We start from the raw sequence: 22,674 nt of genomic DNA, 5'->3' as shown, positions 1-22,674 counted from the left end.
TTCGCTACAGTTTTATACGTAATTCGCAGAAATATCCTGTTGCATTCGATTCGTTTGCAACGTATTTTTATATAACGTGTTTTGAGGAAATAGTGAAATGACCTGAATACTGATGAATTCGATGCAGCACTCAGTATAAACTCAGCCTGCTGATAAACACAGCACAGTCAACGTCAGTTTGTTCACAGAGATGAAATAAAGTAAAATGCTTTGGATTATCCAAATAAATCTAATTGGAATTCTATCCATTGGTAAGTTATTGGTGGATTAATTGCGTGCTTGCCCGGGGCTTCCCCTAACAGTTCGAAAAGGTCTGGGTACCGTTTTTTACAGCTCTAGTATATGTTGTAGGTACAGTAGTAACTGGTGAAACATGTCTAAAACCATTTTCACAAATGACCATCCATTTCACGCATAGTCCAGTTACATTCGGTAAAACCCTCTATCTGAGATGTCACGTGATATCGTCGGAGAGTTTCTGCGGTGACGTCATCAAGGTAGTTCACCTAGGCAACGATAACAATGTGCTACAGGAATTCAACCTTACTCAACATAACTGTAACGTAAGTTCAAAACTCGCCAAAAAAGTGGTCTTAAATTATGAGACTGGTCTTAATTTATTAGATCGGTTGTAGAACCAAAATGGCCCGAGACTGGTCTTAAATCTGAGCCATGATGTTTGCAACTGGCCGCTGGGTTTAAAACAAAACACAATTAGCCCGCAAACATAAATAATCATCTAATACAAAACATGTAACCTTTTTTATGTAACGGGTCGTAAGATTGGTTACTATGGCGACAGTGAAATCCGCGCTAGTTGTAACTGGTTTCAAGGTGATATGTACGGTATTGTTATCGAAAGCGTTACTACGCAACATTCCGGAAACTGGATGTGTTCGTACAACAATACTGTATTCACCAGAGTAAATCGACTGAACGTCACAGGTAAAACTCGCATTCAGATAGTTTCCTGTTAGATCCTAGAATTATTTAGAATATTATCTGAATTTACTGACAAACAATTTAGACTTCAAATTCAAGGTCAACATAAATCAGTTAAAACATTTCTTTTCTGAATGTATTTTATTTTTTCGATGTTATTTGTTGTCATCAGTGGCGCCATCTGGTGTGGAGATTGATTACGAACCGAAAACTCATCGCATGTTTAAGACGAGTGATTACGGTAGGAATCTGTACGTGAAACAAGGAACTAGACTCGTTCTGAAATGTGACGGAGATGGTCCCGGAGTCACCCAACCGATATCATACGAGTGGGTGAAAGGTTCGTAGACATTAATCATAAAAATGTTTAAATAACTAAAAAAATGAAATCCACAAAACCATTTTGGTAAATTTATAATGACTTTACTTTGTATAAGTGATAGTATCTGTGGTTTTTATAGGTGATGATTTTATCGCTTGTTGCAGGTAAAGGGTTAATGTTAACTCGAGCCCCTGAATCGTTAGGCAGAATGAAGAATGTCGTAATTCCAGCAGTAAATGGGTCACATGACGCCTGGTATTCGTGCATTAAGACAAATATTGCCGGAAAAATTCAAAAATTCATCATCGTCCGCGTTTATTGTATTTCCTTATATGGAACATTCCTTACTTCTTGTAACGGTACGTGTAGCGCCATCTACATCGGAATTTTCTGTAGTTTTACCACGTTAAGATGAATCGATTTGTATGTATTGTGTTGTGCCCCCTAGTGGCCAGAATGAACATTATATCCCATGACATATAGTTCTTCTATCAGTGCATATGAACACCCCCTAGTGGTAGAAAAAACAACAATCATGTTAGTAGAAGAACTGGGAAGCTACTATTAATGCGAGTGCCCCCTAGAGGTCAGTTTCATAACTACATTTACAAGTGAACACCACCTAGCGGGCAAAATCGTAAATACAAAGAACACAGAATATTTATGTAAGCGCCACCTAGCGGTCAGAATGGGACTAATGATATTTAATCTATTTCATCTATTTTCAAGGTCCCCCGGCAATTAAATACGAAGAATCCAAGTTGAAAAGAGTCGTTCGTGAGGGAAAGAGTGCAAAATTTAGCGTGAAATATGAAGCTAGAACGAACTTGAAATATATGGAATATACCCAAAAACGGGATCTACGTACGACCATGTCATGCGCAGCGGACAGTGGGATACAGGATCACTTACTGGATTCATGTCGGTTCGAAATGAAACTGGAGAATCAAACATGGACGATACGAGTGATGAATGTATCTGTACACGATTACGGGTCTTACACGTGTCTTATACAGAATCAAATAGGATTTACTGACTTCAAAATTAAACTATTACATCCAGGTAAATACATCAGATATCCGTCATCATATATCCGTTTATTTCCTATTTCAGGTATAAATGGAATATTACGGTGGATTAAACGAATCAAAGTCACTCAGACGACGACAGGTGGCGTTACTGTAGAATTACCATCGTTACGGAACAATGATAATCACGTCATCAAATTTTTGCTGTGTAACCACGATAACGAATCCAGCTGTCAATCATTTAACTTTACCACGCCCATCAGTTACTTACTACTTCCGGCTGACAGTAGCGCCGTCTACGATTACCGGATGTATGTTTATGACGATGACGTCATCGTTCATTCGACCAATAGCAAGCCGATAAAAGGTTCTCATTTCCACCTGTTGATTTCTATCGTAATTTTGACGATTCGAAAAAATTCAATTCAAATAAGATTTTCATTTCCTCAGGAAGCTCCGACGGCGACGATTGGATAATATTGATCACGTGTTCGACTATGTTGATCATGACGTTTATGGCCGCCATTTTTGTCGCCTGTTGTCGGCGAAGGAATAGCAGAAAGAAGATGGCGGGGGTGGAGAAGAAATAAATTCAGCACCGGGAAAAAGTCGATATAACATGTTAAACTCTAAGCATGCGCCCGGTACTCGCTGTGCGGTTTCTTAAATTAGTTGAATAAATTTTCAAAAACTTTCGAAGGAGAAATGTCTCATCGTTCCGATTGAATGCTTACACATGGAACAGCCTCGTGTTTCATCGATTCATTAAAAAAACAACAGGAATTTATTATATATAAAATTTCTTGTTATTCTCAACATCATATCATTTAACTTACAACATCTTTTTATCTTTGGAACACAGTTTAACAAAATGCGCGACATATTTATGTACATCAAATAAAAAATAAAAACCATCCAGAATCATCCAGAAACTCAGCAAAATTTCTATGATTAAATCAAATTATAATCAATTTAGTTGATACTTTTTTGACCATGTTATAAATTAATTCAATTATTAATTTGTCTTGATAAAGAAGTAAATGGAATGCGATTTAGATCGGGAATCTTTTGGAAGACCGGGCTCAGCGCCTTAACTTTATCAGACTAATTAAATATTCTAGTAATGGTCTCATAGACACTGATGTTATGTAGAAACAACTGTGACACAATATAAAATATTACTTATAAAAATCAGATAAATACGTTTAAAGAATCTCGTCAGAAATCCAGAAACATCCAATACCGGGCTCAGTTAAGCATAAGTAGAGATTTAGAAAATATTTCAAAATTTTCACGGCCAAACCTAGCTTGGGCAAAACTCTCGCGCTAACTAAGGCCGTAACCCTTAGGCTAGCTGTTCACTAACCCAATCATCTGTATCTACCGTAACCCTAACTTCCTGTAACCCTAACCCTAGTTCAAATTTAACCCTAACCCTAGCAGGACTCGAACCTGCGACCTCCTGTATGCCAGCCGAGCATGCTAACCACCAGACCATACACCTGTGGTGACTGACTGGGTTTGTAGGTTTGTCTGGTCAGTGTGGGTTACTGGTGACCGGTCAGGTGTGGGTGACTGGTGACCAGTCAGGCGAGGAACAATACCCGCTATCATTCTCTGATAACAAATCATGTAACACGACTATTCCTGAATCACTAACCCCTGTCCAGGTCCTCTAATCCAAATATAGTTCCCCTATCCCAGCCAGATTTCCTCTCGCAGGCCCAGACTCAGCCAGCCCTGGTAATTTGCATCCCCAGCCCGGCTGAGGTTCTCTGACTGCAGACCTCTCCGCCTCCCTGCAGCTCGGATCCTTTACCACCCGGCATCCCTGGTCCCCTCGCCCAACCCACATCATCTCCTCTCTCTTCAGTCCGATTCTCACATACATGTTTTACGCATTAATTGAGTTGTATGAAACGGGCTCCGGACTGCCCACTCGGAGCTGCCCTGATAAACCACGATCATAGTAATTAACATCATCTATCAACAAAGCGGCGTCGACATTCTGATAGTCCTGTTCTACCATCGAGGAGAACGACACAGTCTCGTGGTCATCTTTCAGTTCTACTGTCCAGAACGGCTGCGGCTGCCAGCGACGCCACGTGTGATATTTTTTACACCCGATTATGAAGATGATAATAAGCAGTATGCTACCGAATGTGGCTGTTACACCCATTACTACGTTCTTATTCTCGGCAAGTGTCGGGTGTCGAACTCTGTGCGGGTAATCTATAAATACAAGCATTAAAAATATTGTAATAAATTCTGGACTCTGATGAACTGTTCGTTATTGGTTACCGCCCTTCACGATCCAGTTTTACAACAAAGTTAAACTAAAACGCCTTGTTTCGAAGCAATTCAAACTAAACCGTTTTTAGCTCGAACTATTTATGAAACTTGAACCTCGATTACAGAGGTTTCGTTTTGTTTTTATTTTCAAAATCATGAACATTATTTGATTGTACACTAATCATTTTCATTTCAATCTTAAAGTGAATTTCGTTTTTATAATTTTTAAACCGGTAAAAATGCTGGGTTTTATATATAATTCATCAGCTTTAATTAGAGCCCGATTTATAGATATTTGGTACCTATTAATGAACAGTTTTTAGCGATGATCGGATCTCCTTCAAAACCAGGCAGACACCGACCACAATGGAATCCAGTCGTGTTGAACTTACAATTGTAGCACCGACCTAAAACAAAAACATAACAACTTCTATAACCGATCTAACAACTTTAAGACCAGTCTACGACTCATTTTGCAACCCAATTAGATTTATAGGTGTCAATTTTTGTCACCTATAAAACTGATGGGGTGTATATGGTATCGGAATCAGTGCCCATTTTCTTGAAATATAGAACCGCCCCTCAAAAAGCTCGGCTCGTTGCCTGCACTGAGAATGTTTGAATTCTATACCTGTTACTGAGTTACATAATTTATTCGAATTGAGTTTCTCGTTTCCGTTACAGCCGCATTTAAAACACTGATGCGATGTCTTATTCGTGTAGAATCCGTTGTCGCAATATTGACAAAACTGTCCGATTCTTTTTCCCAAACAGTGACATTCAACAATCTGTCGAGATTTACCAACGTTTACTGGAAATATACACCAGAAAAAAACATGTCATATAAACCTGAGATCCAGTTCTACAGTTTAGTGTTTGAGTAGTTATACCACGAACTGGATCCAGTTAGTGTCAGTGAGTTTCAGATTAGATCTAACTCTGAGATAGGATTAATATTGAATTGATTCCGAACTGTTGAGTCAAATACGGTATTAGACAAAGAGCGTGGAGCTGGGCGAGAGAGGGGTGTGAGAGAGAGGGGTGTGAGAAAGAGGGGCGTAAGAGAGAGGGGCGTGAGAGAGAGGGGTGTGAGAGAGAGGGGGATGAGAGAGAGGGGGATGAGAGGAGGATGGCATGAGAGAGAGGGGGTTTGAGAGGGACGTGAGAGAGGGGGCGTGAGAGAGGGGGATAAGAGGAGCGTGAGAGAGAGGGGGTGAGAGGAGGATAGCGTGAGAGAGAGGGGGTTTGATAGGGGCGTGAGAGAGAGAGGGGATGAGAGGAGGATGGCGTGAGAGAGAGGGGGTGAGAGGGGGTTGTATCTAATGCAGGTAACAGGTCTGTATTATATCCTGATATCACAGAATTCAATGTTTCATCGTTAATGATTTGTTGTTGATTTAGTTTAGTTTTCAGTGTTTACGAACCCATTAGCAAATCAGACTGAAACCTAGACACGGGGTGTACAGGCACACGGCACACCGCACGGCACACACAGCACACCGTGTGCGGCGTGTGATTAAACTAAATTTCAGCAGCAATATTGACTTTAGTTTATTTGAGCTAGAGAGACATCGAGAGGGAATGAGAGACCTGACCTTATAAACGTTTCAATTCACGGTTATTTGAATAAGGTTGAATTGAAAGTTTTATTTAAATTAAAGGTTTTATATTCTTTGTAGAAAAATGCACATTTCTCCTCTCTCCCCATCGTTTCTGGACCCTCAAAACTCTTCTCCTCTACCCATCTCTCCTGGACCCTACTCATCTCTCTCCTCTCCCCATCTCTCCTGAACCCTCCTCATCTCTCTCCCGTGTTATGGTATTCATAAAGACTATAATGAAGTTTTTAGGTAAGTATTAAGTAAACACAGATCACTCACGGACAGTACAGTTTCCGGTAGATTTATTCCTATCACACGGACACGGTTGACACGGTTTATTTCTGAAGCGGTAAAACCCGGTAACGCATCTCTCGCAGTGGGCTCCTTCGTAAGCGCTTCTACACATACAGTGACTGGTTACCTGGTCGCATAGTGACTTATTCACAGCCCCGTGAGCGTCACAGGGACACGCTACAAAACACAAACAAACAAACATTTCAAGTTGATAAGATAAAAACCCACTATCTACAAATTAAAAGAATTTAGAAACAAGAATTTATTTATTCAATCTAAAATATATAGAATACACGACGTTTCGATCTCACCCTAGAGATCATCGGCAGGTGTGAGAACATCGTGTATTCTATATATTTTAGATTGAATAAATAAATTCTTGTATTTAAATTCTTTTAATCTGTAGATAGTAGGTTTTTATCGTATTATCCGTTCACCACGTTTGAGTGTGGTTATCGTTCTATTTCAGGTTAGATAAGAAAATTTCTGAAGTTTCTAAGAAATTGGTTTCTTCAGCATACAATGGACTGTTTTCCGGGAAACCACTCAACAGATCAAAAGACCTTCTATTTCCCTTAAATTCTATTGAGTTCCCTGATTCTCAACTCGGTGAAATCTTCCAAAAAAGCTGTCTTCTAAAGTAGAGTTTACTCTATGTAATGAAGCAGATATCTATCATACGGATGTTTACGATACTTTTAACTTGAAATTGATATTTCTAAATCGCCCTGATCGTCTATAGACACATCCGTATCAAATATGTTATAATCATCGAATACAAGATTTATTCAATTTCAATTTTCTATATCGATTCAACTCTCGTTACTTACGATGATCGGGTCCAAAACCTTTCGTCAGAACATCGATATTGCGAGTGATAGAAGTGAGCGATGGATTCCTCGAATTCGCCGCGAATCTGGTGATGAGATGTGCCGAATAGCTGGTTCCCGATCTCACTTCAGAGATCACGTACCACGTTTCATTGGCTCCCAGTAAAACACGGTGATGTAATGTATCTGTGTAAACAAACAACACACGTGAAATTACAATCGTCATCCGTTAAAACATATATGAAATAGAATTCATCTCATATTTTGTAGGAAGCTAAAAACCCATTCCATAATAATAATGATAATAGTAATAACAATTATCATGATAAAGATAATGATAATAATAATAAAATCTATTTTTATATAACGCTAAAATCTCATAATGACTCGGAGCGCTTTACAGAAAAATATTCAACGTTACAAATAGTTTAAAATACAATATTCCCTTGAGCTAAAATAGTTATCAGTTTCATTAAAAATGTGTTTTAAATCTTGATACCTGATACATACATTACACCTGATATATATATATATAATTGATGTTGTTTGATGTTTAGATAATTTTTTGAAATACGGTATCTAGAAAATGTTTCAGTTAAAATATTGGATAGTTTTACCATCGTTGGTATCTTTAGTAAGATAGTAATGGAGAATGTAATCTTTGACGTCACTGGTTCCGTAATGTTTGTGAGGTCTCCTCCACGTCACGTTAAAACTACTGTACGTCACATTAGCCGAATGGAAGTTCAAGGCCACCGGCGCAGACGGTTCCGGTACTGGTTCTGTAACGAAAGATGTGTAAAACAGTATTCAGGATAAGATGATAGTAAAGACGGATTTAGGACCGGTTCACGCTCTTAAAGGTGCACCCTTTCAAAGAAATTACATGCGCCCCAAGAAGCCAGGAAAACTTCACTTCGTATTTTAGAGTGTTTGTTGGGGATGGCCCACACACATCTCCGATGGTTGAAGCCAATAACCAAAAAGTAGCCCAGTCAAATTTCCAGTTCCAGCCCGTTTGAAAAGTCCTAGATCCGCCGCCCTTTTTGACAGCGTGAAAATAATTCATAAGAGACAAAATGAATTGAACAGATGAATGTGAAACCGAGAATGAACATATCATAGGCACCAGTTATTTCATCAATCATCGTCATTTTTGAATGATCTGTTGAAGGCTCGCGCGCTGGGGAGGTGGGGGAGGGGGAGGTGGGTGCTCGGAAGTTCAGAGCTCAGTAATTTGTGCTGATAAACACTAACACACTGTCCCTGGCAGGCGAGGATGAAGTCTCTCTCTATGTAAGTGCAGAGGATGAGATATTGCGTGTTCAGATTGCGTGACAAAAACATACATCATTTCATCCATCGATATACATTTCATCTGACTGCGACACTGTATTCATATCTATCGGCAACCGTTAATATATATCCGAATATATATCCGAATATATATCCGAATATTATGAGTTTATAGATGCGAAGTTCCGTTTTTATCTCTAAGTAGCGAGAAACGGTTGGTCGCGAATCATCAAATATCTCAGAGATCTCCATAAGATACTCTCAATAGATCCGTGTATAGATTATTACTGGAATACCGGGAACGATCCAATCTAAAGCGACGCAAAAAAAACATCTTCATTTACATAGAAATATCTAAAACGATTCGGAAAATTTGTATTAGTCAAGTTTGTGAAGTCATCTGCATGTTTTAAAAGGAGAGACGGGAGAGAGGAGGGTAGAGAGAAAAAAGGAGAGAGGAGAGATATAGAAGGAGAGAGGAGAGAGGAGAGGAGCGAGGAGAGAGGAGGGATATAGAGGGAGAGATAGATGGAGAGAGGAGAGAGGAGAGAGGAGAGGAGAGGAGAGGGGAGAGGAGAGAGGAGAGAGGAGAGAGGAGAGAGGAGAGAGGAGAGAGGAGAGAGGAGAGAGGAGAGAGAGGGGAGAGGAGAGAGGAGAGAGGAGAGAGAGAAGAGAGAGGAGTGAGGAGAGGAGAGAGGTGAGAGGAGAGAGAGAGAGGAGAGGGGAGAGGAGAGAGAGGAGAGAGGAGAGTAGAGAGAAAAAAGGAGAGAGGAGAGATATAGAAGGAGAGAGGAGGGGGAGAGGAGCGAGGAGAGAGGAGAGAGGAGATGAGAAGGAAATAGATTACAATGGAAATTTCCCGGCTACGTCGTTGTAGTTATATAAATGAGACACGTATTTATACAGTGGGTGGAGGAGGGGGGGGGGGTGTTATTGTAACTGCAGGAGGAAAGGGGAGGGATGGAGATTGTTACGTCACAATTACAGCCAGTGAATTGTTATTTGTAACACAGCGTTAATGGTTTTATACCGGGCGATGAGAGAGATCAGTGAAAGCTTCAGACTCTGAACTCTCAACAGACGAACGCATAAATATTCAAGTTATAGACATTTTAGTAGTTTGTAGATGTATGAGACGGTGAGAGGGGGAGAGGGGGTGAGAGAGGGCGAGAGAGGGGGCGAGAGAGGCACCGCTCCAGTCGCGAGACGCAACCAATTTCAATAATAGACACTTTCATCTTATAGAGTATCACAGCACGGCATACTAATCACTAGATCCCATCGGGTAAATTCACCTACGTAAATCGCCACGATTCTCAAATTAAATACGTCTGTTATTAAACTTATTTAAACCCAATTATCATAATCGTATCTAAGATCACACGAAGACGTTATTAGAATGTTAGATGTATGATGAGCACTGGATAGAAATGTAGCCCACGAGAACCCGGCGTATAGACTTCACAAGTCGGAGCTGATATCCACTAATTAGTGTGGACCTGTTGGATCGGACCGAATAGACCTGGAGGACGAGGACCCACGAGAACCCGGCGTATAGACTTCACAAGTCGGAGCTGATATCCATTTGTTAGTGTGGACCTGTTGGATAGGACCAAATAGATCCAGTAACACACGTCGATATATAAACAGGCAATAATTCAGTCTGTCCGTAAATGGTTCTGAACTAAACGAACCTAGTTTATAGAGGTTTGTTTTAATTTCACTCTAGGGTCGACGTATACTGATGCTGCTCTATGAGAAATATAGTTTAAAACCCCACAGCGACCATAAAAACCAGTTTATATTCCTAGATATACAGTTTTACTGTTTGCCGGATTTGATTGTTATAAAATAGTCGAATTATTTAGTAAATCGGTACTATAAGCAGACCACCCCACCCCCTCCCGCCTCTACTAATTCCCAGAGAAATAGAATTTACAAATTCATAAATTCGCAACAGTATTGCTTTTTCGCTGCTGCAGCTGCTGTTGCTGAATTCAGTTAGAATATTAAATCATATACATGTATATCAAGCTTACATTATTTTTGCTGTAGAATATTCTAAATAATGAAACTATAATTCAAACAGATCACATCATCTGTATCGGGTTTAACGGTATTTCTGTATGAAGTAGAACGTAATAATTGAATGAGTAAATAGATGCTTTGTAAGACGTCTGGTGGGGTGTACTGAGTCAGAGGCGGTCGGCTGTAACGGACTGGGTGGAATTGGCTGTTAATATCAATCTTCTGCTAGTGAAGTATAGCTATAAGGCAAATAGGAATATTGATCATATACTTCAGAAAAAACACAGCCGCCTTTCAACTCGGGTAAAAACTATACACTGACAGAGGCTCTCATTCACCTGTATTCAAACCTGATATATCAACAGAAATAATACACCGTATCCTTTATACAGGTCACTAATTAGAAATTGGCGTAATTAAGGTCCCATTAACTCGAACCCGGGACCTCCACACTGAAATCATTACAGGGTCCCATTGACTCGAACCCGGGACCTCCACATTAAAATCATTACAGGGTCCAATTGACTCGAACCCGGGACCTCCACACTAAAATCATTACAGGGTCCCATTGACTCGAACCCGGGACCTTCACATTAAAATCATTACAGCCTCGGTGATAGAGCAACAATTTTACTCTTATCACAGGTCGACAACTCTTAAATTGATTCTGGAATAATATGAATTTCCGAATGATTCTATAGAGGTACATTAACTAGATTACTCATTCTTAATCAATTTTGTGGCCAAAGAGAAAGATTCTAAATGATGTAAATCATAGATATTTACATTTCACATTAACATTGAAATAGTGTTACAAAAACAAAGCCCGGTTGGGTGAGTTGGACATACAGAAATGCAGAATCATAATATTCTTATCCGTACGCGGAGATTGAACAAGCTCCCCTTCCTCCCCCTCGACTCCCGCCCCTCTCACCCTCGACCCCCCCCCCCTCACACACACACCCTCGACCCAGTTCTGGTGATGTTTTTTTTTATCGTTTATGAATTCTGAATCTGATGAATGTTCACAACGAGCACCTGTTCCGGGCACCTGCTACTGAATGAAGAAAGTGGAAAATCGTGTCAAGAAACAAAGTTGATGTGAAAACGACATGTTTTACTGCGCGTAAACAGACAACAGAGAGAGAGAGAGAGAGACCTGATCGAGAGACGAGACTCTCACATTACAGTACTACGCGCACAGTACCGCTACTACAGGGATATTCTACCAGTCAGTCCACCGTGGAGGTAGACACAACTGTAGAACTGGGTCCAGAGTCAGATGAAACCCACACAACTGTGGAACTGGGTCCACAGTCAAATGAAACCCACAGACAGTTCTAACTGTATTAAAGTAATTTTACTGATGTTACTATTTATAACTTGCGCGAAAAGCGGTTTATTTCCAAATTACCAATAATTTCATAAGAATGAATCATTTCTAATAAAGTCTCACTTAATCGTTAATCACCGTCGACTGCGCATGCGTGACGACGCCGCCGATATTAAACATTGTCAACACAAAAACTAATTAAGACTTAACGAAGATTTCATATCGCGCATGCGTGCCTTTGAGGCAATAATAACCAGTAAAAAAGAGAATAGCTCCGATACGTATCTCAGACTGTGTGACATTAGCGGAGAGCGGAATTATTAAAATATAGTCTCATATTCTGATCACATATCAACACGAGTCGCAATAATATCATCTGTCAAGAGATTGGTCAATATTATATAACTATGAATAATGAGGAACATGAACTACTAAAATGCTGCCGATACACAACAACAGCAGCAGCAGCAGCAGCAGCAGCAGCAGCAGCAGCAGCAGCAGCAGCAGCAGCAGCACCACCTCCACCACCACCACCGCCACCACCACCACCACCACCAGCAGCAGCAACAGCACCAGCACCAGCAGCAGCAACAGCAGCAGCACCACCAGCAGCATCAGCACCAGCAGTAACACCACCGGAGCTGATCCTTACTAAACTACAACATCTTAACCCCCAGGGTCGGTCCATCCAGGGTCGCACTGACCGGTACTAACACTCCTCCCGATAGACAGGTGTCAGACAGGTGTCATTGTCTCTTCAGAGTGCGTCGGTGGTTTCATTCATGATTTCCACGAATAAAACTGCGCCATTGCTGATCCAAAATATTCCCTCTACCTCACAAATACCACTGTTAAACCGCGGAGGAGTCCGTCTTGTAAATAAATATTAGTCTAGTTTGATAATACGTAGATGATAAAAATATTGTTCGTAATTTTCTGAATTTCAATGTATTTTTGCGTTGATATTAAGTTTAGTATTAATACTTCATGTTATAATCTGCAACTCTAAAGGAATATCATTAATCTATATATAACGTGGCCGGCCGGTCGAACAGCGCGCGGAATCTGATCCCGAGAACATCAGGATTTAGTTGTTATTGGAGAGGCAGAGATTGAATATAGCCGGTGTAAATAATAATCCGATTTGGATTTATTCCTCGAGTAACTAGCATGGCGTTTGTCGCTGCGACTTTTTCGCCTACCCCTATTAGCCTAATTTCTGCGCCTCGCTCGAGTTTCTGCTTGTAACCATTTCATTAAAGTCTCGTCGGTTTTTGATTCCCTGCGGAGATTCGGGCAATATTTTTGGAATCAGATGTCAGTAAATCCAGGGATTTCTCGGTGGCGATACTTCACTGATGGAATCTCATTTCATATTCATGAATTACCGTTACTACTGCACTGCCGCTACTGCTGCTACTGAAACTAAGTGCAGCGTTGAGACTACATCAGAAAAATACCGTACACAGTTTTTACTGAGAAACTTCTAGAACTTATCGCTTACAGAATATTCCATTCATTGCGCGCATGTAAGAACTTATGACTTTAGTGATTGTTTTCACATTTGACTGAAATATTCTGTGATTCAGATATTGAACAGCTCTTCGGAGTATTTATTGAGGGGGTGAGGGATAGAGGGGTGGGGAAAGGGAGAGAAAGAGCGGAGAGGAGAACAGAGGGAGAGAGTAGACATATGAGATAGGATCTGACAGAGGTGATCGAGGAGAGGAGAGGATAGAGAAGAGGAGAGGGAATGGAAGAGGAAAGGGAATGTAAGAGGAAAGGGAATGTAAGAGGAGAGGGAGAGGAAGGAATGTAGAGATTGAATAGATGTAATTATGCAGTAGTATAGTGAGTCTCTGTGTCGGGGTGTGATCACAATGTGATCACTGTGACTGTGATCACTGTGATCACAGTGTGTTGTTACATATCGGATAGAAGAATTTATTCCGGAATTCAGGGAGTTACCGGAATTCAGCACGAGCAGCAGACGAGAGACAAGTGAATGATGATATCAGAGACGCAGAGACTAATCTGGTAATTAATGACTCATCACTAATAACACGCGACATGAATCCGTCAATGTTCCTATACATAATACCAATATCACAGTACTCACCACCCCGGGGGTCATTTTCAAAGTACTCACCACCCCGGGGGTCAGTTTCACTGTACTCACCACCCCGGGGGTCATTTTCACAAAGTAACACAAATATCATTAAATTCTGAATCGATTTGAGAGTCAACTGTTTTGTGAAACAGGGCCCAGGTCCATGAGTTGCTCAAACGTTGGATTGCGGAAAGAACAGGCGAATTGGGTTAAATTTGTCGCTTCATTTTGTCCACTGTTTCAACTTTAACTCTTAAGCAACTGCAGACTCTTGTCTTATCTCATGCAGGAGATTATTGTCACGTTTATGGTAGAATTCGATCGAGAGAATTTATCAAAGAATGAACTGTCAGTTCATATTCGACCCTGGACCGACTGTGAGTCAGTTCCCCTGTAAAGATGTCACAACTGTCGAGGCAGGTGAAATTGTAAATAAAGTCTCAGCGAGAATCAAAAAATTTCTAAATGTCCTCATTGTTTTACATGTGAAAAACCATAAAAGTAAAAAGATACAGTGAAATAGATGTCGGTTTCAGATATGAAAACTCGAATTGTTTAAAGATACCGTTGAGTTTCCCGATTATATGAAACAAGTCTTTCATTTACGCAGTAACAGAATCAGTCGTCGTGAATAAGAAATATCCATTTCAAACGTCAAAAACACTTAACTGCTCTCTGGAAAACATTTCAGACGATTTTTACGTCATCCAAACACAATTAAACTTAACGCCCGAATGCTTAGCAACCGTCTCCAAGCGTTCACCAGACGTGAGAGTGGTTTTACCGGAAGTTAACTGTAACGGAGCCGATTTTAAAAATCGTGCCATCCATATGGAACCGGAACCGGAACCACCCCCTGAACAAGAATTCAAGAAAAAAAACTTCAAACCGCATTGTTGTTATTTTTTGTATCAACGTCGCAGTTTCATAAACACCAAGATTAAACTCAGAAAATCCCGTTATGACGTCATCGAATTGTTCAAAAATGATTTGCAGCAAAAAAACAAAATTTCTATAATGGTTATAGTGAATACGATGTCGTCACCATGGTAATTAATGACGTCATTAGAGGATTATGGAAGAAGCTATGTTTATTTAAGAAGGATCTAGAAGTCACGGTTGAGTGAGGTGTCTGTGTATGGTTGAATAAACAAGCAGTCTTTCTCGTTTTCTATTTTACTGTTTTTGCCCGCGGTAGCTGCTGCTGCTGCTGCTGCTGCTTCCGCTGCTGTTGTCAGGTGTAAAGAGCATTCGCATTAAATATTCAGTCATCCAGGCATCTGACAGTTGATAGCGAGCAGGCGGGCGGGCGGGCAGCACTGGCGTGAGCTGAGAGCAGGCCGGCGGGCGGACGGCCAGGCAGGCGGGCGGGCACTGGCTGAGCTGAGATCGGGATGATCACAGGATGACGGTGTGCCACGGTGGGCCTCAGTGTGAGACGGTGTGCCACGGTGTGCTACGGTGGGCCTCAGTGTGACACGGTGTGCCACGGTGTAATACGGTGTGACACAGCGCATCAGGCATGATGAGCAGTAGCGCTTCAATTAGATTTATTATATTCATGCATATTGCATTAATAAGATTGTTTCTGCAGCGTGTGTTATACTCCTGTCTGAGAGGTTTATACTATACACAGGGGACCTGTCACTGACAACTACTCGCTGTCTCTCTCTCTCTCTCTCTCTCTGTCTCTCTGAGAGGCATCGGTGAGATAGAGATACTCGAGTCAAGAGAAGAGAGAGAGTGAGAGTGTGAGAGAGAGGGAGTGAGAGAGAGAGAAAGAGAGGAGAAGGAGAAGGAGACACAATGGGAGAGAAAGACCATAAGAAAGGCAGAAGGGGGAGAGGATGAAAGGAGCGAGGGGGAGAGGATGAAAGGAGCAAGGGGGTAGATGAGACAGAGAAGGAGAAGGGGTAAGAAAGGTAGAAACAGGGAGAGAGTTTGAAAGGGAGATTAAAGAAACAGGGTCAAGTGAGATGAGAGGAGAAAGGAGGAGGTTGGGAGAGTGGGAGAGGGAGGGATAGAGTGGGAGAGAGGGATAGAGTGGGAGAGAGGGATAGAGTGGGAGAGAGTGGGAGAGAGAGGGAGAGAGAGGGAGAGAGTGGGAGAGAGAGGGAGAGAGTGGGATAGAGTGGGAGAGAGTGGGAGAGAGTGGGAGAGGGAGGGATAGAGTGGGAGAGAGAGGGAGAGAGTGGGAGAGAGAGGGAGAGAGAGGGAGAGAGTGGGAGAGAGAGGGTGAGAGAGGGAGAGAGTGGGAGAGAGAGGGTGAGAGGGATAGAGTGGGAGAGAGAGGGAGAGAGTGGGAGAGAGAGGGAGAGAGAGGGAGAGAGTGGGATAGAGTGGGAGAGAGTGGGAGAGGGAGGGATAGAGTGGGAGAGAGTGGGAGAGAGTGGGAGAGGGAGGGATAGAGTGGGAGAGAGGGATAGAGTGGGAGAGAGAGGGAGAGAGTGGGAGAGAGAGGGAGAGAGAGGGAGAGAGTGGGAGAGAGAGGGTGAGAGGGATAGAGTGGGAGAGAGAGGGAGAGAGTGGGAGAGAGAGGGAGAGAGAGGGAGAGAGTGGGATAGAGTGGGAGAGAGTGGGAGAGAGTGGGAGAGGGAGGGATAGAGTGGGAGAGAGTGGGAGAGAGTGGGAGAGAGGGATAGAGTGGGAGAGAGAGGGAGAGAGTGGGAGAGAGAGGGAGAGAGAGGGAGAGAGAGGGAGAGAGTGGGGAGTGAGCCATGAATGGGAAGTCGATGATTGTATAGGGAACAGGAATAAACGCGAGTTGAAAGTTGCCAGAAAAGAATACGATTTTTGTTTGTTAGAAACACGAAACTGATACTTTAAAGCCATCTCTCTATCCGTGAAACCCGAGCCGCAAACTCTCAGATTCCACCATCTATAATTTCTTACGCAAATCGTGTTTTTTAAGGAAGTTCTGTTTTTGTTAACGATGTCTGCGAGAACAAGCCGAAGTATGGCTAGTAACAGCAATAAAATCCCTGGAGATATTCAAAAAACATGCAAATACTTATCTACGTATTCCCACAATGCATCGCTTTAAAGTAGAAGAAACTGCTTCAGAGAAACATCTAAAAAACAAGTCTCACAGTGTAATTCATTGAGGTCGAAAGCGAATCGCCATCTGGAAATTCCTTTTAGACATTAAAACCCTTGAATATAATTGTCTGAAGACTCTTATCCGTTGTCTGAAAACTACAGTCTAAGAGCTGTTGTCTGAACGTATAAAATCTGTTGTCTGAAAACTAGTCTAAGATCTGTTGTCTGAAAACTGCAGTCTAAAATCTGTTGTCTGAAAACATCAAAAGCTACGCATGATGTCTAAAATCTGATTTCGAGAGATGCTGTTTCAATTTAGTCTGAATTCTCTTCTAGAATTCTAGCGATTGAAGATTTTCTGCAGCAAGAAGAATTCTAATCTTTCCAGTAAATGATAATACGCGCTGTGTACAGCTAGCTGACTGTTTACAGCAGAGACAACACGAACCGGCGCAGTCTCGCGTTCCTCTGTGTTTGACGGTTATAAACGATCAACGCAAATCATAATTAAATCTCTACTGCTGCGACTTACGACGACATCAAAGTCGCCTCTGGCTAGTGAGGTTTGGTATATGTAGTCATTAACGGACCATAAATAAAATAAACGATGTAGAAAAAGACAGAATCAGACATGAATATTAGATGTGTACCGGGTTATTAGATGAGGAGTTGCCGCTATAAACATAACATAAGAATTATACGTATGATGATAAAAGCCCGGCGTTATGACGTCATAGGACCGCTGAAAAAAAATATGGCGTTATAAAGAATTCGGCGGCGTTAAAAAGAATTTCCATTGAATTTGAGTTTGATTGAGTAAGATTTGTTCTCTGATAAATGTTCGCGTTTAGTGAATAATGGCATTAGAAAGGAACGGTTTCCTGCACGTTCGAAAATGAAGAATTTTAAAATAGCCGCCAGTCACCCAAACCACAGTTTGACATAAAATTATAACGGACCGTGTTTATTATTGTCGATCCGAATTTGTTGCTATAGTCCTTAGATCTTGACCAAAACAATCCTAGTCCGACCGCTAATCTAACTAATTACTTAGGTTCAGCCTTAAGTCATGACTTGGCAACTGGGTGCCTGGATTTTCATCATTATTCTTAAGTTTGACTCAAACCTATTTTTGTTTGATATTCTACATGAAAGGTTTGGAACAAAGGAAAATTAGTCAATCATGAGGCGTGACTGTGTAACCAGATCTGACCAACCAAATCATCCGTATTATCTGTAGATTAGATAGTTCAGTGTAGATAAAAATAAACCATGATCAAAAAGAGTTTTAATAACGTTTTTGATGTGTAAGAGAAGAGATAAAAGAATGCCGTTTGGGTGTGGGGAGGGTGTGAGGTGAGTGTGGGGTGAGTGTGGGGAGGGCGTGAGGTGGGTGTCGGGTGAGTGTGGGGAGGGCGTGAAGTGAGTGTGGGGAGGGTGTCGGGTGAGTGTGGGGAGGGCGTGAGGTGGGTGTCGGGTGAGTGTGGGATGAGGTTGCGCGAATCAGATTTCTACAACAAGAACTAACAGAGAACTTCAGTAATTCATGTGACACAGGCGTGTTATAACCAGTACTAGTGGAGCTGATAGCCTGACGATCAAACTAATAAATTGTTTGTGCGCGTCCGGAGAATTGTCATGTTCGTTATTCATGATTTAACATATACAGCTACGTTTCTGCTGATGATACAGGTTAACCAGATATCCCAGTCTTAGCTTGATGATTCCGAGAAATAAGATTACCTCGTCCATGGAACGAATCGTTTGGGTCCATGGTTCGTCAGACGGTGTCTTATTTGATTTGAATCTTAGTACACAGACTTAGATTCAAATGAGTACCTTCAATGCCGTGCCCCACAATACTATATATGCCCCATAAGACTAAATATGCCCAATTTTATCCTAGAAAATAAAACTAATTCAGAGATTAATTCAGACACGAACTTAAGATTGACTAAGACTTGGTTTTGGTCTTAACTAGAACTGTGCTGTCAATGCACATAAAACAAATCCCGGTATTATTGTAAGTCCTCGTGGTGGGTGAATTTTCGGTCTCTAGATGGAGATCATTTTTAGCTAATCTGCCTAATCATACCGCCGCTCACAGTCAGATCCGATGAATATGATAGTGAATGCTCAATCTCGTATCGCCACGCGGTGCAGGAGGTCGAAGGCTAAAGTCTTAGCAGCAACATTTCAAATTATACACGGCAACAAAATTGGATTAAACGTTGATGATTGCGTGTTTGCGTGGAGTGCGTGAAGTGGATGATGCGTGTGGAGTGAGTCAGTCATTGATCTGAGCTTCTCTTGTCGTCTGCGCAGAGAGCAATCGACTATAAACCGTTTCACAAACCGCAAGCGACACACAAGATAAACAGTAATTCACTGAGTTACCTCGTCATGTACAAGCTAATTTCAGCTGCTGAAGACATGAGCAGGGGAGGAGAGAGGAGAGAGGAGAGAGGAGAGAGGAGAGAGGAGAGAGGAGAGAGGAGAGAGGAGAGAGGAGAGAGGAGAGAGGAGTGAGGAGAGAGGAGAGAGGAGAGCGGAGAGAGGAGAGAGGAGAGAGGAGAGAGGAGAGAGGAGAGAGGAGAGAGGAGAGAGGAGAGAGGAGAGAGGAGAGAGGAAGTGCTAAAGTTGTCATGTTGGTTGTAACTTGTAAAACAATCCTATCAAGTTTGCTGAAGACCAAATCAATTATCCAAACGAGAAATTCACACTTTTATCTGCGCTGCTGCTGCTGCTGCTGTTGCTGCTGTAAGATTGTCAGTAGCTTGACTGAGGACTCGATTAGTTTTAATAATATCTCGACCCTGGGTCAGTTTGCGTAATAACGTCAATATTATTAGCCGTTTGTCGCTTAGAGAAATTATTGGAAATTATCGATTTGAAATATGAAATATCATCGTCGAGAATGCTGATTAGAGAGGCGGAGATGTTCAGAAAATTCCAGTACATATTCTACCAGACACACGGAATGTGTCGTATGGGGAGGTGAGAGAGGGAGGGAGGGGCAAATGAGTCAGTAATTAGAGTCTGCAGGAGTAACACTAGAACTGACACTATCATACTAGTCTTCAGCGTATCTTGTTCTTACTCAGTTATAATTATACAACGTTATTTCTTCACTAACAACCTTTGCATACGCGCGACATATATATACATGTAATTTGTCGGCTGTTAGGAGAAACTGCGGACAAAATCAATCCATTTATATTCTGAACATGATTCTAACGAGAGAGCGACCAGCACCGGTAGCGACGATAAAATACATCTATATATCACTCTCTATACTTCCTTTACACCTAGAAAAAAAGTTCACTTTAAAGATGGCCGCCAGTCGACCATTTATTTATGCTGCACGACAGAAGCTAAAAATAAACTTTCAAGATGTCTGCCACTCCACTATTAGGTTTCCTGCAAGACCGCAATTTATTATACAGATAGTTACCAGCAGTTTCCTGCACTTCCAAATATGAGGATTTTCAAGATAGCCGCTAGTCACCCATGGTAAACTATAATTATCTTATTTTCCGGACCGATTCTAGATACAAATCTACTTTCAAAGATGGCTGCAAGTCGACTAAGCCATGCGTTACCTGCTCCAGCATCCAAATAGAAGTTCACAAAATCTCGTGTTCACAAAAGATTAAGATTCATCAATGTTTAATGCGTCGCTGTCTGAAGTTTGACATAAAATAAATCATCTTGTTGCAGTTGGTATCAGCCGCTCGCAGGATCCGACTCTATACCCGATATTTTATTCATAGAAAACACGCAACAAAGAATAATTCCATAAATCTTTTACTTCGAGCGAGAGCCAACAATATAATATATCAATAGTGAAAAAAGACATGATAAACATGAACTATTATATATTGTACGACCGATAGAGGTCGCAGCGTACGAAAATCAGCTCTCATTTACATAAAGCCCATTGCAATTGACCGGTTGACGATTAGGAATGACATCTTTATTCGACTGATTGAATAAAGAGGGCGTTAGCGTGTAATGGAAGTAATTTTCTGAATGATTACCTTCCAATTTGGCCCGTGTGTGAATCAATGTGATTTGTATTTTCAGTGTTAACGGTAGATTGTATTGGGTGTGACGTCACAGTCTGATTTATAGTTTGGATGTAATCAATTACTGCGCAGACTGTACGAGCGACTAGTGACCAAATATTGTGTTTACTGCTTAATGACCGCGGGTGGCTGGGGAGGGGGGGGGCGAGGGGTGAGAGAGGGGAGAGAGGGAAGAAGGGTGAGATAGTGATACAGCGAGAGGGGAAGAGAGGAGAGAAGAGGACAGGGGAGTAAAGAGAGAGGTAAGGGGAGAGACAGAGAGGAGAGAGCAAGAGAGAGAGCTAGAGGAGAGAGGAAAGGGGAGAGAGGAGAGAGGAGAGAGGAGAGAGGAGAGAGGAGAGAGGAGAGAGGAGAGAGGAGAGAGAGAGAGCTACAGGAGAGAGGAGAGAGGAGAGAGGAGAGAGGAGAGAGGAAAGGGGAGAGAGGAGAGAGAGAGAGCTACAGGAGAGAGGAGAGAGAGAGAGGAGAGAGGAAAGGGGAGAGAGGAAGGAGGAGAGAGAGAGCTACAGGAGAGAGGAGAGAGGAGAGAGGAGAGAGGAGAGAGGAAAGGGGAGAGAGGAGAGAGAGAGAGCTACAGGAGAGAGGAGAGAGAGAGAGGAGAGAGGAAAGGGGAGAGAGGAAGGAGGAGAGAGAGAGCTACAGGAGAGAGGAGAGAGGAGAGAGAGAGAGAGAGAGAGAGAGAGCTACAGGAGAGATGAGAGAGGAGAGAGGAGAGAGAGAGAGCTACAGGAGAGAGGAGAGAGGAAAGGGGAGAGAGGAGAGAGAGAGAGCTACAGGAGAGAGGAGAGAGAGAGAGGAGAGAGGAAAGGGGAGAGAGGAAGGAGGAGAGAGAGAGCTACAGGAGAGAGGAGAGAGGAGAGAGAGAGAGAGAGAGAGAGAGAGAGAGAGAGAGAGCTACAGGAGAGATGAGAGAGGAGAGAGGAGAGAGAGAGAGCTACAGGAGAGAGGAGAGAGGAGAGAGGAGAGAGGAGAGAGAGAGAGCTACAGGAGAGATGAGAGAGGAGAGAGAAGAGTAGAATGATGAGGATAGTTTTGAATCTCAGTCAGGTTTCCAGTAAGGTATCACACATTCACGGGTATGGTCCTATCCTGAGTAACAACCGGTTCTGGAGAAGAGACGCCAATAGTGGAAACGTGGAGCCATCTCTCTACACTCAGTCGGCGTTCAGAGGAAATTTCATTAAAAGCAACTGAAGCAACTCCAGTGATTTGAAAGGCGTGATTAATGATGAATTAAACACCACTCTCTCACACGATACGTGTGTCTGTTCGATCGAATACAACCAGCATCAGTTTTTTAGAAACCTGTCGATTTCACAGAAACACGGCGCCGCGCATGCGTATCGATTACTAACGGTAGTTTAAAAATATTTCTATGCAATTAAAAATCTGGGGCGTAAATTTGCATAATCGAATCATCGGTAATCGATGAGGCCGGTAATCTGTCAGCTGATCTGAGTGATTTATAATC

General features: G+C 42.0%; 2 protein-coding genes across 4 annotated transcripts in view; one reads left to right on the top strand and one right to left on the bottom strand.

The window, feature by feature from the left end:
* The first annotated feature begins 137 nt into the window (after nucleotides 1–137).
* Nucleotides 138–2,990, top strand: LOC141908844 (uncharacterized). Of its 3 annotated transcripts, none has more exons than XM_074799070.1 (6): nucleotides 138–251; nucleotides 352–563; nucleotides 1,115–1,282; nucleotides 1,429–1,623; nucleotides 1,994–2,659; nucleotides 2,743–2,990. In XM_074799070.1, exons 3-6 carry the CDS (start codon nucleotides 1,162–1,164, stop codon nucleotides 2,880–2,882), a joined length of 1,122 nt encoding a protein of 373 aa, XP_074655171.1. In that variant the 5' UTR covers nucleotides 138–251; nucleotides 352–563; nucleotides 1,115–1,161; the 3' UTR covers nucleotides 2,883–2,990. The 3 variants fall into 3 exon arrangements, with proteins under 3 accessions (XP_074655171.1, XP_074655172.1, XP_074655170.1); XM_074799071.1 differs by having other exon boundaries at nucleotides 223–251; nucleotides 358–563; XM_074799069.1 differs by lacking the exons at nucleotides 138–251; nucleotides 352–563 and adding an exon at nucleotides 707–945.
* A 119-nt stretch (nucleotides 2,991–3,109) lies between these two features.
* Nucleotides 3,110–22,674, bottom strand: part of LOC141908396 (uncharacterized) — a 21,708-nt gene continuing 2,143 nt past the window's right edge. The window contains exons 2-7 of the mRNA XM_074798437.1: nucleotides 7,927–8,091; nucleotides 7,310–7,495; nucleotides 6,465–6,656; nucleotides 5,216–5,395; nucleotides 4,887–4,991; nucleotides 3,110–4,524 (exon numbers count right to left, since the gene is read on the bottom strand). Coding sequence (XP_074654538.1) covers nucleotides 4,187–4,524; nucleotides 4,887–4,991; nucleotides 5,216–5,395; nucleotides 6,465–6,656; nucleotides 7,310–7,495; nucleotides 7,927–8,091 — 1,166 coding nt within the window. The 3' untranslated portion in view covers nucleotides 3,110–4,186. The remainder of the gene's footprint in view (nucleotides 4,525–4,886; nucleotides 4,992–5,215; nucleotides 5,396–6,464; nucleotides 6,657–7,309; nucleotides 7,496–7,926; nucleotides 8,092–22,674) is intronic.

The sequence above is a fragment of the Tubulanus polymorphus genome, chromosome 7, assembly GCF_964204645.1.
Source record: "Tubulanus polymorphus chromosome 7, tnTubPoly1.2, whole genome shotgun sequence".
NCBI classification, from domain to species: domain Eukaryota; kingdom Metazoa; phylum Nemertea; class Palaeonemertea; order Tubulaniformes; family Tubulanidae; genus Tubulanus; species Tubulanus polymorphus.
The sequence above is the reverse complement of the archived record's forward strand: the minus strand, read 5'-3'. Positions and strand labels throughout refer to the sequence as shown.

Excerpts from the sequence above, each read along its gene's own strand:
- LOC141908844 (XM_074799069.1), top strand. The coding sequence starts at position 840 with ATGTACGGTATTGTTATCGAAAGCGTTACTACGCAACATTCCGGAAAC. Across the intron at positions 946-1,114 it reads AAATCGACTGAACGTCACAG|TGGCGCCATCTGGTGTGGAG; the intron begins GTAAAACTCGCA and ends TGTTGTCATCAG. Across the intron at positions 2,660-2,742 it reads CAATAGCAAGCCGATAAAAG|GAAGCTCCGACGGCGACGAT; the intron begins GTTCTCATTTCC and ends TCATTTCCTCAG.